At 44.6% G+C, this 15,983-nt stretch overlaps 2 protein-coding genes across 3 annotated transcripts in view; one reads left to right on the top strand and one right to left on the bottom strand.

Moving 5' to 3' along the window:
* Positions 1-1,310: 1,310 nt before the first annotated feature.
* Positions 1,311-7,922, top strand: Mmp21 (matrix metallopeptidase 21). Its single transcript, XM_050137651.1, has 7 exons — positions 1,311-1,686; positions 2,717-3,248; positions 4,265-4,404; positions 4,653-4,794; positions 5,796-6,053; positions 6,996-7,168; positions 7,376-7,922. The coding sequence occupies exons 1-7, from the start codon at positions 1,525-1,527 to the stop codon at positions 7,673-7,675; spliced, it is 1,707 nt and encodes a 568-aa protein (XP_049993608.1). The 5' UTR covers positions 1,311-1,524; the 3' UTR covers positions 7,676-7,922.
* Positions 7,923-9,705: 1,783 nt separating this feature from the next.
* The window catches only part of Edrf1 (erythroid differentiation regulatory factor 1), a 36,665-nt gene continuing 30,387 nt past the window's right edge, over positions 9,706-15,983 (bottom strand). For both annotated transcript variants that reach the window (XM_050137123.1, XM_050137124.1), the window contains 2 exons: positions 14,292-14,443; positions 9,706-10,516 (listed from right to left, as the gene is read on the bottom strand). In XM_050137123.1, coding sequence (XP_049993080.1) covers positions 10,342-10,516; positions 14,292-14,443 — 327 coding nt within the window. In that variant the 3' untranslated portion in view covers positions 9,706-10,341. The remainder of the gene's footprint in view (positions 10,517-14,291; positions 14,444-15,983) is intronic.

Raw genomic sequence — 15,983 nt, 5'->3', positions numbered from 1 at the left:
AAATTACAGTTATAAAGTAGTAATGAGGATGATTTTATGGTTGGTGGGTCTCTTCTACACGAGGAAGTGTATTAAAGGGTCGCAGCATTAGAAAGGTTGAGAACACTGACCTGGGCAGTCCTGGTCTAGATTTGAGCTGCATTAAGAAACGTGGCTGTGGGCTGGTGGTGGGGAAGATGGCTTGCACAGGCAGAGCTGTCTTCATGAAAGGCAGGTTAGAAGGCATCTTCCATGAGGGTACATCCTACCCAGCCCGATGCCATCGGAAGCTGAAGGAGAGACAACCACTAACGGCAGCAGAACAGGAGGGTCCTCACCATCTTAGAGGAGGCATTTACAGAATGTTGTCTCCAAACTATAAATGCCTCATATATGGTCTTCTATCTCTGGTGCCAAATGGCCCTGGTCACAGCAAGACTTCAAGAGGGGCAAGGCAGGCTTGGGTGCAGATGGGGACCTTGCATGGCCTTTGACATGAGCTTCCAGGCTCAGTTCTAGACTCCAGGGACTGAAGGGTTGCCTCTTACTCCCTCAGGTTGTGTATGCTATGTTGTAGGCCTCAGTGGTTCTAGTTTCTCCTTACAGACTCACCACGGACTGGGACTCCACAATAAGTACCTGTGTTCAGGAACAGTCAGATACCCAGGGCTTCCATGAAGTTGTTACACACATACATACACTTCTCGGTAGCCATAAGTGTATGTGTCTGCAAAAATATTCACCATAGCCCTGCCCCACCACAGGAGCTCAGTCCCCCTTTCTTGCACTGGTTTTAAGTTTTACTTTTCTATATGCTGATTAGACATTCTATTTTTTAATTATTTATTTACTATTTATTTGAGCAGCAAGCAGTGAGTATGCTCATGGAGGTCAGAGAGCAACTTTGCAACAACCGGCTCTCTCCTACCATGTGGGGCCAGGGATTGAACTTAGGACATCAGGTTTGGCAACAATTGCCTTCACCTGCTGAGCCATCTTGCCTACCCTAGACATACTTTCTTCCCCATAAAGAAAAGCAACCAGTAAGAAGAAAAATGGCAACAAAGTCTAAAAACAAATTAGCATGCCCTAAGCCCCAGACCACCCAGAAAAAAGCTACTGGAATATGAGCAAACTGAGGGTTATGGTCTGAAAGCTGCAGGCCTAGTCCTAAAAGGCACGTTGTAGGGCTCAGACAGGGCCTTCATAGACCACAGGTGCGTGCATCCTGCACTTCTCCCTCAGTTCATTTAGGAGCAAACTCGACCAGGAAAGTCAATACAGGAGAGCAATCCACAGGCTCACCTCTCCAAAGTACCATACCCCAGGAGCAGAGGAAGCGGAGTTCTCACGCCCATGAGAAAAGGAGCCCTGGGGTCTTCAAAGGCAACTCACCAGGGCCACAGAAGCAGCTTCCTAGCAGGCACACTTAAGAGCCGGGTGAAGAATGCCTGCTTGCTTATAAAAGGGTCCCACCATGTTCCGCTCCCTCAGAGAAGAGACGGGGACGCAGCAAGGTAGGACCAGAGTTGTCCCAGTGGGACCATGCTTGCTGCCTCTGCCTTGCGTCTGACATTGCTGCTCTGCTGGCTGGTTGCACCCCAACCCACCCAGCCTGAGAGACTCTTCCACAGCCGGGACCGTTCGGACCTGGAGCCATCTCCTCTGAGCCAGGCCAAGCCCATTGCTGACCTCCATGCTGCTCAGGTAAGAGGAGACCACAGAGCAGCAACATCTGTGTGCACAGGCAGTATATACCACACACACACACACACACACACACACGCACGCACACACATGTAGACATCAGAGCATAACATGGAAGGATGGCTGTGCAGAGGCAGAGAGCCTGCTTAACCTGGTGTCGTCTTTGTGGAGTTGGGAATGACACCTGGGGTCTTGCACAAACCAGGCAAACACCTCTACCTCCGAGCTGCACCTAGCTCCCTCTGGTGTTAATCCCAGCAGCATGGGTATCTAGGCAAGATGAGCCCTGCGCTCTAAATGTCAGGCGGGTCATTCGAATGCGAGCGTGCGGTGCTTCCAGGCACTCTGCTGAAGGCATCCCTTGGTTGACACCTGCCAGCCTGGCCATACAAAGAACAGTTCTAGCAAAGATTGCCTGCACTGTGCTATTGAGAGGCATCCACTGATGCAAGAAGACCAGGGCTCCCTTTCACCAGTCCTGGGTTGGAGTGGCCTTGAGCAGACTCCCTGCCCCTCGACCACCCTTGCAGTCTGGTGGTTACCAAGCTCCACAAGCAGACATATGATCAAAATTTCCCCCTAAACTTCTGGCTCCAGAGTGCCCCCCAGGGTGGAGGGCAGTGAGAAGGGATGATGGGCCAAGCTTGCCTCAGATGCCAAGGGACACCCCTGCTGCCCCTGCCTTTCCTATCCCACCAGACTCTCAGAATGATTCTTGCCTAATCCCTGGAGTTGGGGAGTTTCTTCTTCCTGGGCAGGCCTCCCTCTCAGCTCCTTGGCCCACAGTGTGCACCCACCTCCAGCCCTGACTTCTTACCTTTGATCTCTTCCCTCCCAGTCCTATTACCTGACCTGCTTCAACCCTGCTTCTCCATAGGCCACGCGGCATCCATTACTTTACTCTGGTAGGCCCTGGATGATGTCCTCCATCTCTAACTCCACTCTCTACATCCCCATGCCCCTCCCTACCCCCTATAGCACAGGAAAAATGTCGGCAACCCTGTAAGTTTAGGGCTTTTCTTTCCCACAGAGATTCCTATTGAAATACGGCTGGTCAGAGGTGCTTAGTTCAAAGGAGTCACCAGGGGTCCCTCTGGGCTCCACCTTGGCTCAAGCTGTGCGAAGATTCCAGAAGGCAAACAGACTGCCAGCCAGCGGGGAACTAGATTCACCTACACTGGCAGCTATGAACAGGCCACGCTGTGGCATCCCCGACACAAGGCTGCCACCTCAGGCTGCTCTGCCGACCCCACCAGCCCTGCCAACCCCTTTGGGTCTCCGGCCCAGGGCCCGTCAAAAGCGCTTCCTTCAAATGCTGCTGCCCAAGCCAGGTGGGCAACATGAGGGCACTTTAGACACTGGGCCCAGGAGGGCCTTCTCCAGGAAGACGCTGACCTGGAGGCTGGTCGGGGATGCCTACAGCAGCCAACTCTCCGTGGAAGAGCAGAGATATATCTTTAGACTGGCCTTCAGGATGTGGAGCGAGGTGACACCACTCAACTTCCGGGAGGACCTCACTGCCCCTGGCACTATGGTGGACATAAAGCTGGGTTTTGGGAGAGGTAAGGGGTACAAAGGTGGTATCTCTTCCTATCTATTCTGCAGGCAGTCTTGGATTCTTCCACCAAAGCCCCATGTCCAGTATCAGGCCCATGGCAACCTGGGCCAATCACAACTTGATTGCCTTGTCACCCAGAGTGGTGTGATCTCAAGTCCTACCTGCTGGGCTTCTTCAGAGATGACACCTAAGAGGGTGGAACCTACTCTCGGTAGATTCTCAAGTCTTCTTAGCTGTTGGGGTTCACTTGCCTGGAGCACATCCCAGACCATCACCCACCCATTCTCCTGGTCACATGGAACAGCAGCCGGTACAGCCTACTTGACCTGTGTAAAAGCTTTACCTTCTTGCTGGCAGTCTGGACAAATACCCTGACTTCCACAGTCCATCTGTGAACTAGAGGTGTTCCATACACCTTGCTGCTGCTGCGCTCTCTCTCTCTCTCTCTCTCTCTCTCTCTCTCTCTCTCTCTCTCTCTCTCTCTCTCTCTCTCTCTGGACTAATTTCTTAATTCTAGAATACACAAGACATGGTTTGTTATAGAAGTATAGATTTAAGAGATGTTGACCTTGAGGTTCCCCCCCTCCAATGCTGTCTCCTCCATCAGCACTACCATCACACACACACACACACACACACACACACACACACACACCCCAAAGCACACACACAGAGCAGTTAGTATCAAAATGTTTCAAGATGGTTCTAGTCTTTTTTGCTATTTTTGATTTTTTTTTTCAAGACAGGGTTTCTCAGTGTAGCCCTGGCTGTCCTGGAACTTGCTTGTAGACCACACTAGCCTCAGAAAGCAGAGACCCACCTGCTTCTGCCTCCTGAGTGCTGGGATTAAAAGTGTGTACCACCACACCCAGCTTGTTTCAAGTCTTTATAGCCACCCTGTTCACAGTGGCGTGGTTTCTTCCATGGACCTCACTAGCTCCTGGAGACTGTGGTGCTGTCAAAAAGGGACTTAAGATGGGCACCTTCATTCACTGCTACCCACCCTTCTCCCCACACCAGGCCGGCACCTGGGCTGTCCGAGGGTATTTGATGGGAGTGGACAGGAGTTTGCACATGCCTGGCACCTGGGTGAGATCCACTTTGACGATGATGAGCACTTCACCCCTCTCTCCAGCGACACGGGCATCAGCCTTCTCAAAGTAAGAGGCTCCAGCTGCTCTGCCGGGAAGGCAAAGCTCCTAGCACAAGTTCAGAAACCCAGCTTTTCTTTGGTGTGTACATAACCTAGAAGTCTCCGATGGTGGTTCCCCAGTCCTCACCCTGTTTCTCTCCTAAGAAGGCACAACTCTGAAAGGGCATAGGCCAGGCCTCTGTAATTTAGTGACTGAACCCTGCATCATCGAAGACTCAGGTTTGGTCCCACATCTGCGGTTTGTTTCCCTCCTAGGTAGCTGTCCATGAAATTGGCCATGTCCTTGGATTGCCTCACACCTACAGAGTAGGATCCATAATGCAACCAAACTATACTCCCCAGGAGCCTGCATTTGAGTTGGACTGGTCAGACAGGAAGGCAATTCAAAGACTATATGGTAAGCTGGGCCTAGGGCAGATCCATCTGAGGGCACTGGGGAGGCTAAAGCCAGCAGGGTCCACTCTATTAACTTGGAGGCTGGTCCCCAAACAGCACAGGCTGCATGAAGAGCTGCCCTCAAACCCCAGCTGCAGGCTCTTAAAGTGACCACACTAGACCACAGTCAGCCACAGGTGAAGAGCAACAATCTCTTTCATGCCGCCTTCTCTCCCAGCTCTTCACACACTAGTGAGGGCAGAGGCCATCACGGCTTTTAGACAGGTAGAGCCCCCACGCCTCAGCATCACAGAGCTGTGTGACTGCAAAGCCACTGTGAGAAGGTGTGATTCCAGACAGCAGCTTCATCACAAACCAGGCACACATGGCTATTCGATACAAACACGGTGGGGCAGAGAGGTGGCTCAGCAGTTCAGAGTGCCTTCCAGAGGTTTAATTCTCAGCACCTGCATCTGAAGGCTCACAACTGCCTGCAATTTCAGCTCCAGGGATCCAACACCTCTGTTCCCCATGGGCACCCATACACATACATATAATTAAAAATTTAAAGTCTTAAAGAAAAAGAAAAGAAACTGGTTGGTTACAGCAGATGCCCAAGGCAGGGAGAGCATTTCCATTCCTAGGCCCTCAGAACCCATCTCAGGTCAGCTCTCACGTGCTTCCATTCTTGACACCCAAAGCCTATTGCAGCCACGTCAATTTCCGCCAGTGGAAACATGGCAGTTAATGTGTGTCCTGAGCCAAACCTCTTTCCTCTCAAGAAATCAGATGGACCAACAAGAGGCATGGGCCAGCTGTGCTAGGGTAGCTATAGAACTGCATCCAGACTGAGTCTGGGAACCTTCTGAGTGGCTTTATAAAACTCAGCTACTCAAAGCTCAATCTCTACGGTGCTTCAAGATATTCCAACAGAAGTACTAACCATGAAGTCATCTCCATCCCAATTATGAATGCTGGTGTTTGCAGTGACAAGTGGCTGGAATTTTTTTTTTTTCTCTTCAGGTTCATGTGAGGGATCATTTGATACAGTGTTTGACTGGATTCGCAAGGAGAAGAACCAATATGGTGAGGTGAGGGTGAGGTTCAACACATACTTCTTCCGCAGTAGCTGGTACTGGCTCTACGAAAACCGCAACAACAGGACTCGCTACGGGGACCCTCTCCAAATCCTCACTGGCTGGCGTGGAATCCCCGTGCAAAGCATAGATGCCTTTGTCCATGTTTGGTCATGGGGAAAAGATGAGCGTTATTTTTTTAAAGGTAACAATGCTTCAGGTCTGGCTCTATTTCTCTTACTGAACTTGCATTCAGGATGTTTCCAGCATTCACCAAGGTTTCACTGTAATGTCTCCTGTTTGAAATTAGACAGACTGCAGGCTCAGGGTGGGCTTGTATCTTCTCATCTTAGGAAGGTCCCTAAATCACCAAATGAGTAAACTTGGCTAGGTTCTTCTAACATGGAAAAGAATGGTGTCTTATGGTTTCTACTGCCGTGAAAAGACACCATGACTGTGACAACTATTACCAAAGAAGACATTTAATTGGGTGGCTTACAGTTTCAGACGGTTAGTCTATCATCATCATGATGGGACATGGTGGCATGCAGGCATATACAGTGCTGGAGAAGGAGCCAAGAGTTCTACATCTTGATCCACAGGCAACAGGAAGTGAACTCTCTACTACTGAGCATAGATTGAGCAATGAAGACCTCAAAGCCCACCCCCAAAGTGACACACTTCCTCCAACAAAGCCCATTCAACAAAGCCATACCTCCTAATAGTGCCACTCCTTTGGGAAACATTTTCTTTCAGACCACCACAAATGGTCTGTAAATTAAGACTAGAGATAACCCATGATGTTTGTGGACTTTCACTGTGAGAGGCAACTAGCATTCTAAGCAGTGATGGGGCAGGACAAACATTACTGGGGTCAAACTGAGAACTCATGTGAGTCCTAAGGAGATGGTTGAGTGAGAAAGCCTTCTTTTTCTGGAATTGTGGCAGAGTACCACACAGGGCTGACTTGGGACCTATTGGCAGCTGCCCTTTGGAATGACATGAAGTAAAGGGGCATGCCAGTTCGTCCTAGGATGGTGGGTGAAGTCTTACTTGGGTGGAGTTCAGAAATCCCAGCTTGTATTTCTGGCCCATGCCATGATCTGCTATTAATATACCACACTGACAGTTTTGGGTTGGTTCTCAGGAAACCAATATTGGAGATATGACAGTGAGAATGACCAGGCACACACAGAAGATGAAGAAGGAAGGAGCTACCCCAAACTGATTTCAGAAGGCTTCCCCGGCATCCCCAGCCCTTTGGACACTGCCTTTTATGAGCGGAGGCAGCAGTTAATTTACTTCTTCAAGGAGTCTCTAGTAAGTATCACTGCATCTTGAGTCCTTAATTAAAAGATGTTCTTATCACTTCAGACCTACGCAACAATGGCAGATCACCAGATGGGAAAATACTGAGAATTAATGTCTACAGAATTCAGTGCAAAGTCAGAACTATCAAGAGCCTTTTGTAAGTTCAGTTCAGTGTCAACTATCCTCAGAAAAGTGTTTGTCTGCTTTACTTTGCAGGTATTTGCATTTGATGTCAACCAAAACCAAGTACTTAATTCTTATCCAAAGAAGATGAGCCAAGTGTTTCCTGCAGTGAAGCCACAAAACCATCCATTCAGAAACATTGACTCAGCTTACTACTCCTATGCACATGGCTCCGTCTTCTTTCTCAAGGGCAACTCATACTGGAAAGTAGTGAGTGACAAGGACAAAAACCACAACTCTCAGCTTCCTCTGAATGGCCTATTTCCAAAAAAACCTATTTCAGAGAAGTGGTTTGATGTTTGTGATGTTCATACCTCTACATTGAACATGTAACGAGAACAGGAAAATCAAGACAGTGCTAGGACTCAGAACAGCTCTAAGAGAAAAAGTCAGACTTCTTTGCAAAGAAAACAAACCAGATTCTCAGTAGCTAAAGCAAATATGGCTTCCCAGGTTAAAACTGAACAGGAAAGCATTACTTGAACCTTAAAAATAGATTTAAGGATCAGCTACTTGGGGGAAAAATACCTTTTAGACACATCAAATAATTTACCCTAGAGAATCCACATCTTTTCTTTCAACTCCGCATGACCTCTGCCATCCCAAAAGTGTCACTAGCGGTCATGGCATTTTGAGGTACTGAAATGACTTTTACAGCACTTAAGACTTGTCTAGGCTAGGGCACAGAAATGAAATTAACTGTACTCCAAAACATGTCGCAATGATATGTTTAACATTTGACATGAACCAAAGGTCCCCGGCGTGTTTAGTCTTATCTGGCTGGCACAATAGATAGTCCTACATGTCTGTACCCTGCAGTGGTCTCCTGTTGCCAAACGAATCATGTCTGTGCACATGGCCTCACCCCAACTGTTTGTGGCTCTGCAGAGCATGGCCTTTCTGGTGCACCCTAATTAGTTTAGCAGTCTTCTCTTCCTGCAAAGCAGTGAACAATGAACTGTTTATGTCCTGTAGGCCAGGCCACGCCCCAACAAGGCTCTGAAAGCTAGCTGGGTAACTGTAATTTTCTAATCTAGGATAGGCATTGTCCTTTAACTTCCACACAGCAGGGATTAGGAATACCTGTAGTCTCCACCATCAGCACTGGCATCACACACACACACACACACACACACACACACACACACACACACACACACACACTAATTAGTATTGAGATGCTTTTAGTTTTTTTTTTTGTTGTTGTTTTTTTTCTAAGACAGGGTTTCTCTGTGCCCTGGTTGTCCTGGAACTCATTCTAGAGATCAGGCTGGCCTGCTGGCCTCAAACTCAGAATCACTTGTCTCTGCCTTCCAAGTGTGAGTGCTGGGATTAAAGGTGTACACCACTACCTGGCTGGCTTATGATTTAACACACAAAGTCATATAATGATGGTATCTGAACAATGAAATTAACTGAACAAGGTTCAGAAACCTGAGTGATCAGGCCACAGAGTCTTTTAAAGGAACAGCTAAAACACATGCACTTCAGGAAACTTTAATTTAAACCAACGTAAGTAATTACAACACATTTGAGAAGGATCTTCTATTTTCCTGCAGAAAATTTCATGTTATTGCTATGACAAAGGGAAAGAGCCAAAATTTCTATTTCCTTGATTGAAAACCATTTTTCGTCTATCTGAAGGCTTTTGGCTAAGGAGAGGGGCTAGGAGACGAGCAGTCCTAACACCCTAGCTCATCTCTAGGGAAGCAGAGAGAGATCCTGTTGAGTTCATCTGCTCCAGAGGTGCTATGCTCAGTGGAAGCAGCCAGGTCTCTCCTGTAGAGGAAGGACTGTGTGTTACTGTGTGCACTCTCTCTGCAGGGGCAAAGAACACAGTAGTCCTGAAATGGGGCTGGTGAGTTGGTTCAAAACCTTTACAATTTCACCAAAACTTTAAGGGTTCTGGTGATTAATTCTCATAAACAGATGAAAATTTGCTTCCAAAGACAATGCAAACCAAACAAGGAACTAGACAAATGGCATGAGAATCTGCCTTGCTGCAATGGAGGCCAGCTCAAGTGAGAGAAACCCACAGATGCAAGTGTGCCTGGTATGGGAGGGGCTGCACAGTGGCTGGACACCCGAGTGCACCCAAGCAAAAGTCTGCTTGATTTACATGCTGCACGCTTCCTTCAAACTATTAGTCACAGCCCTGTATGTGGTTGGCTTTGGGAACAGGAGAGTATGAACGCATGCAAGTGGCTAAGATGCCCAGAGCAGCAGAGCACAAGCAGGATGTCCCAGGAGCATGAATGGGTGGCCTCAAACATCATTATCTATGATGTACTTCATAAAGTTTTGCTAATCACATTCAAATCAAATCACAGCAGTGTGAAGAATGCAAGTGGGAAATACCAAGATATGTTAAATAAATAGCTTATTTATTGAAAATAGTTCTCTTACCTTATTCACAGTTTCAAGTTTAGAATGAAAAAGTGATAGTACCTATTTCTTTACCAATGTCACAGAAAGTCAAAGAAACGAGTCTTTTCAGAGCATGCACTGACTGGAGACCTGCACAATTATCAAGTTTTGAAAAATCCTGTACCACAGCTCAGAAAGAATACACTTTCTGTGCAGTTTACAAGGAAATGCTGATGTGCTGAGTTTCTACTAGCCATTGGAACCCATAAAGTCACTTGGATAAAAGTTTTCTTAGCCAAAGTAACATTTTATCCAAAATAATCTTATCTTCCACCCAGTGGTTTAACAAGACTTCAAGACTACCTGCAAGTGTAATTGTGTCATAGGACGTCTGGTATCACTGAGGAATCATATACTTTTCTAGGAAACACACTGGGAAGGTTTAGGTTCTATTTTGGCTTTTCACCTTCAAAGAAGCAGCCAAAAACCACCCCACATCCTCTGCCTGCTGTGGGAAACAAGTCTCCACTGTTTAAAGGGCATTTCCTCATATTTAATAGACTCAGCACCGAGTGGACAGAACAGCTCCGGGTTGGGAAGGCACTGACAGAGTCCTCAGGTACAACTCTGGGTCAGGGGGCAGCACTGCTATTTGACATGCTGCTCCCAGATGCAAGCTGCTCCAGCAAACAGATGACGACTTCAATTCTTTCCAGCAGAGTTGAGTTTCTGTTGGCAGTTGCTCTCAAAAGCTGGGAGTAAATCTGCTTGTTGGTTTGGAGGACTGTGTCTTCTTCGGTGTTACTGCTACAGTGAAAAACAGACAGTTGATGGGGACAGCAGAAACTTTCCAGAGCAGCTGCACTTACCCATGGCTGCTCAGTGACTCAAACACAGACAGTGCCTCAGTGCCACGGACCCTGAGAAAAGGCACAATAATCGACCACAGAAATATGGACAAAGAATACATGCCATCAAGAGCAGAGCGGGAGCTGGGGCTGATAAGAGCAAGGAGAAGCTAGGCGGCCATTCCTCTACTCACCAACCCACAAACCAACTAGCAGCTGCACTCTGGCCTGAGACTCCTAATTCAACTTCTTCCAATTTGTACAGATCATACTTTTTCTTAACCTCCTGCCACCCACTGAATTAAAGTCACTTCTCACAGGCTCCACCATGTCAAACAAATCTTCTTCCTCTTAAGAGAATTAGCTGATTTACCTTATCTACCATTATACTCAATTACTTAATGTATGCATTTGTCTAAGGACCGTCCATGACGTTATTAACTTGTTCTTTGTACTACAAGAGAGGTCCATGATCCTCAGAGCTCTTCATCTCAAATCCTAAACCCTCCAAAATGTCAAGAAGCCACACTCTGCTACAGCAGCGAATACTAAAGCACAATATAAGAACAGCTCAATTCTTAACCCAAAGTAGAATAAATTCTTTGCAACTTAATAAACAAAATTTGTACTTTGCCTAACAGCACCTACACGGTTGCCATACCATGAAGGACACTCAATAGGCTGAAATTGAAATTTTTCAATAAGAAAATTAACCTTAAATTTTTTCTTGGATCTCACTGTAATTACTGAGACCCAAAGTTAAACTTTGCAATTATTAACTCCATTTTCTTATGTTTGCCTCAAGCTAAGGGGAAGAAACAGCAGTCAAAATAAAACAAACTAGGTCTGGAGATGGCTCAGTGGTTAAGAGCTTTGTCTGCTCTTTTAAAGGTCCTGAGTTCAATTCCCAGCAACCACATGTGCTCACAACCATCTGTAATGAGATTTGTTGCCCTCTTCTGGCCTGCAGGAATACATGCAGGCAGAACACTGAATACATAATAAATAAATAAATCTTTTAAAAAATTATAAAAAAAATAAAACAAATTAATAACATCTATCACGGTTACATTCTGACCTCCTTTACTCTATAAGGAGATAACCATGTCTGCTTTTTTCAAATTTCAATAAAATTATTAGCTGTTTTCCCCTGTACATGAGAGAAACATAACCAAGTCACTGACTTAGTAACCATGTGTTCTGCTTCAAACCTGCCACAACATCATGTTTCTTTTGCTTAATAAACCCGAAAATACAAATTGGCACAAAGGACATGAAGCTTGCATGAAAACTTTAGATTAATTTTTTTTTCAACTAGCTGGATGTGATGGTGCATGTGTTTAACTCCAGCATTTGAGAAGTAGGGACAGGTGTATCTTTGAGTTTGAGTCAGCCTGGTCTACAGAGTTAAGTTTTGGACAGCCAAGGCTACACAGAGAAACCATCTTGAAAAACCAAAATAAATAAATAAACAAACAAAATAATTTTTTCTTCAACATTAATAACCTGCTCAGAAATAAAACTTACTTAGGTCATACATAGGACTATTCTGATATAAAACATAATAAAAGACTCAAATTATTAACTGTCAGTCAATCACTCAAGCCACTAATTTGTAAAATCATCGAATTAACTCACATGATTTATTGTAATATATAGATTAGATTGTAATGATCAGATTATATATACTGCCACCTTGTGGACACAACAGCAAATCTTAAAAATCTACCTGTAATTAGTTTTTAGGCAATGAAAGCCGAGTCCCTTCTCCATATATGTTATTTACTCTACTTTCTGGTTCTTCAAAAATATGAACACATGTGCTGAACTGTAGTGAACATAGCAAACACCTTGCTGCGTGCGTACTTGAGACTTCCTCCAATAAAAGCTCCTCTTAGGTGAGAGGATGTTACACAGAAGCGATGAATCTAAGACTGAGGTATGTCCAAACAACTAAATCTTGGCTCCTCTAGTCTGCCCTTCCCACGCTATCTTCCACAGACCTACCTCACCCTTAGTGCACCCTCATCCCTAGTCAGGGAGGGACCCTCTAATACTCTTAGTGGATCCTAAAACCTAAATCCAGGTACCCTGAACCCCATATATAGTATATTTTCCCCCACATGATAAACTGAAATTTTATTAGACACAATCAAGGATTAGCAATATTACCATAAGATCTTAGCAACCCATAGCACATACCTATTTTTTATTTTATTTATTTATTTATTTAATTATTTTGGTTTTTCAAAAAATAAAAATAAAAAAGGATTTCTCTGTTCCTGAGTGCTGGGATTAAAGGGATGCACCACCACTGCCCAGCTGTTTCCTTTCTTTACTGAGAACTTCAGCCCCTTTCTCTTACAGCTGGCACATTCATACTGTCAGTATCATCAAGTACTATAGCACAATGATCATCAAGCAGGCTACTAAATGACTAACGGGTAGACTAATAGTGGGTATGGTATGGACACGCTGGACAAAGGAATGATTTACAGCCGGAGACAGCATGCACTTTACCAGGCTATGCAGAATGGCACATGATACTTACAAATTGTTTACTTCTGCAATTTTCCATTTAATATTTTGAACTACTGTTGACTACAGCTAACTAAAACCTCAGATGTGCAACTTTATATGGGCATTTACTACTGTTAGAACTTGGATCCTGAGGGATACAGAAGATTGCTGTGGCAAGAGGAAATTCTCAACTATAGCTCTGTTCAAGATATAAAAATGAACTCAACTGTCAGATAAAACTTTTCAGACAGACCAAACAAGACTTCACTGTCCTAAGAGACGAGCAGTTTTCAAAACTTCTGCACAAATAACAGCACATGATAGTGAGGGCTCTCTCATGGGGGCTTGACAAGACCACTGTGAATGAAAGGCACTGAGAAAAAACTCACACTCTACACAAGATCAGCTTGCTTAATGTCAGCAGGAAGCATTTATGAAGTGATTGATAGGCGGTTTTGTATCATAGTTATGAAACTTTTGGAATCTTGAATGCTGTCAAAGTTCACAACACTGAGTCACACTGTGTATAAATTAAAACATAAGACAAACATTACCTGTATCCCAAGATAAAATGGTAAGATAAACTTAACTAGTAACAATGATGTATGTGGGTGCATTTTCTTTATTTTGATCTATTTTTCATGTTTTGTAATATGGGCTAGACTACACTTGTGTCTGTATATCATGCTCCTGATGTAGTACTTGATACTCAATTTCAAGTTAATGACACCGAAAGAACAGCTCTCTAGTGGAGCAGCACACTGCACATATGAGCAGAGGAACCTGGGAATACTCTGGCTGTGCCCATCACTCTTCTTTGCTACTCCCTAATATCACAGCCTCAGAGGCTCTAAGATTCCACCACACACCTTGAAAGGTGCAACTGTCCTCAGTATCTATATCTTAGCCCTGAATTCACATCAAAGACATGTTTATAAGTGTTATTATAAACAACTTAGGGTCTTCATTCCAGGGCCCTAATGGAATGTCTCTCCATTCCATTGGAATGTCAAATATGTCTCTCCAATGTTGTATTTACCCTATGAATATATGGTGGTAGGCACCTAACAACAAATAGTTCTTAACATTTTGCATTTTCCATACACAGTGTAAAAAATACAACCTACCTATTTCTTAACATCAGTAGAGGGAACTCATGTTCTTTTCGTAGGTGAGGTATTAGCAAAGAAGGTTCAATACTTATGTTAATTTACCTCATTTTCCTTTTAGATGATGACAGCAGTTTGATGGACTGAAGGAGAAGGAATGACAGACGAGACTCAAATATACTAAGGAGTTTGATCACTTCTTCTCGATTAAGATTAGGTGAAGAATCAGCAGCCGGTGTAGCTTCATCATTCTTAGGCTAAAGACAACAGAGTTATTCCACCTAAACTGCCCTTCTCCCGTTTTATATACAATGACAGCAAAATTGCCCCTTCAATCCAGCAGACTATGGAATCACGAACAGGAAGCAGACTCAAGAGCACTCTGACAAAGGTACAATAAACTCCCCGCACCTAAGAAGTGCTAACAAAAGAAATGAATCCTGCATGGAAATTTTATGATTTCCCAACACTGACTGGTTGCTACAGAAGCAACATGAAAATGGATACCACCTAATCAGGACTCACTGGGGTTGGAAAAGTAAGGGCAGGAGGAGCAGTGGGGCACTCTCTGCAGAAATGCTGAACTATGCTCTGGAGCCTGGGGACAAATGCTCCTGGACAGTCCACTAGGACTGAGAGCACAGGTTTTTCTGATCTTGGAAAGCAAAGGCAGATACATCCAAACCACAAAAATAACCTTAAGAGGCTTTGTAACTTGCTAATAGGTCCCTTGGTAACTATGGCTCATTAACAATCATTCTTTAAAAACTTTCAAAATATAAAAAAAATATATGCATTAAAGGAGGTTAGTAATACTATCATGAGGCTCTTGTGCACTATGCGGCTGTGAGCTGATGGACTTAACACATGAGCACAGGAGAAAGTAACTGGACTTACTGGGTCCTATCATGTCAATGCTGCCTCTGGAGAGCACATCAGGTTAACTAGTATAAACTAAAGTTCCCAGGGACTGAGTAAGTGGGTGGGGGAGCTTTATGCGTGTTAAATATTCTACAAGGCTGGCTAACTAATTAGAACTTCCATGACTGTGAAGAGCTAGAAAATTGCAGGTCAAATTTTCTTGAGCTATTTTTAAAGGCATCTTGTGCCTTTAAAAGTCATTCATTGCCTACCTCTGTGTCTGGCCTAACATCCATCCTTGTGACAGTGAGGTAAATCCCTTTGTAATGTACCAAGAGACCCCCTAACTCTGCCAACCCAAAGTCTGAGCTGCCAACAGATAGCATCTGAGATCTATGTATAGCAGAAATGTCATCAATTTCCTGTAACTCATCTGTATGATAGTTCCACCAATGTATTTGTAAAATATGACTTTCTTGGTTCTATATACCACACTATATGGTAGAATATGGGTGACATTCATCTGCGTTCCCAGGCCATGTTCAGCCGTGTGGCTGCAGAATACACTATCTCATTTTCTCTTGGTGGTGAGAGCTGTACTTCTGCATCAACACTGGGCTAGTTCTCCCAAGGATAAGTTGTTACAAAGAGGCGACTTCATATTCAGCCCATTCTGCATGTGGCCTGTTCTCTTTCCATTTCACCATGCTCAACATGGTTTGAGAACGTTTACCAAGACAATGGTGCCATGCTACTTAGATCCTCTAATGTGGCTCACAGTCATGGGTCAATAAACTTTATAACAACTAACCCAGCCTCTAGTATTTTGTTATAATATACAAATAGACTGAGACTTTTAACCAACTAGTAATGTACTTTTATGCAGTAATATGTATATATACATACATTCATAAGTATGTGCCATATGCCTCTTAT

This window comes from Alexandromys fortis, unplaced genomic scaffold (assembly GCF_014885135.2).
Source record: "Alexandromys fortis isolate MF-2015 unplaced genomic scaffold, M_Fortis_MF-2015_v1.1 scaffold_3, whole genome shotgun sequence".
In the NCBI taxonomy this organism is placed as follows: Eukaryota; Metazoa; Chordata; class Mammalia; order Rodentia; family Cricetidae; genus Alexandromys; species Alexandromys fortis.
This window is presented reverse-complemented; position numbering and strand designations above follow the sequence as displayed.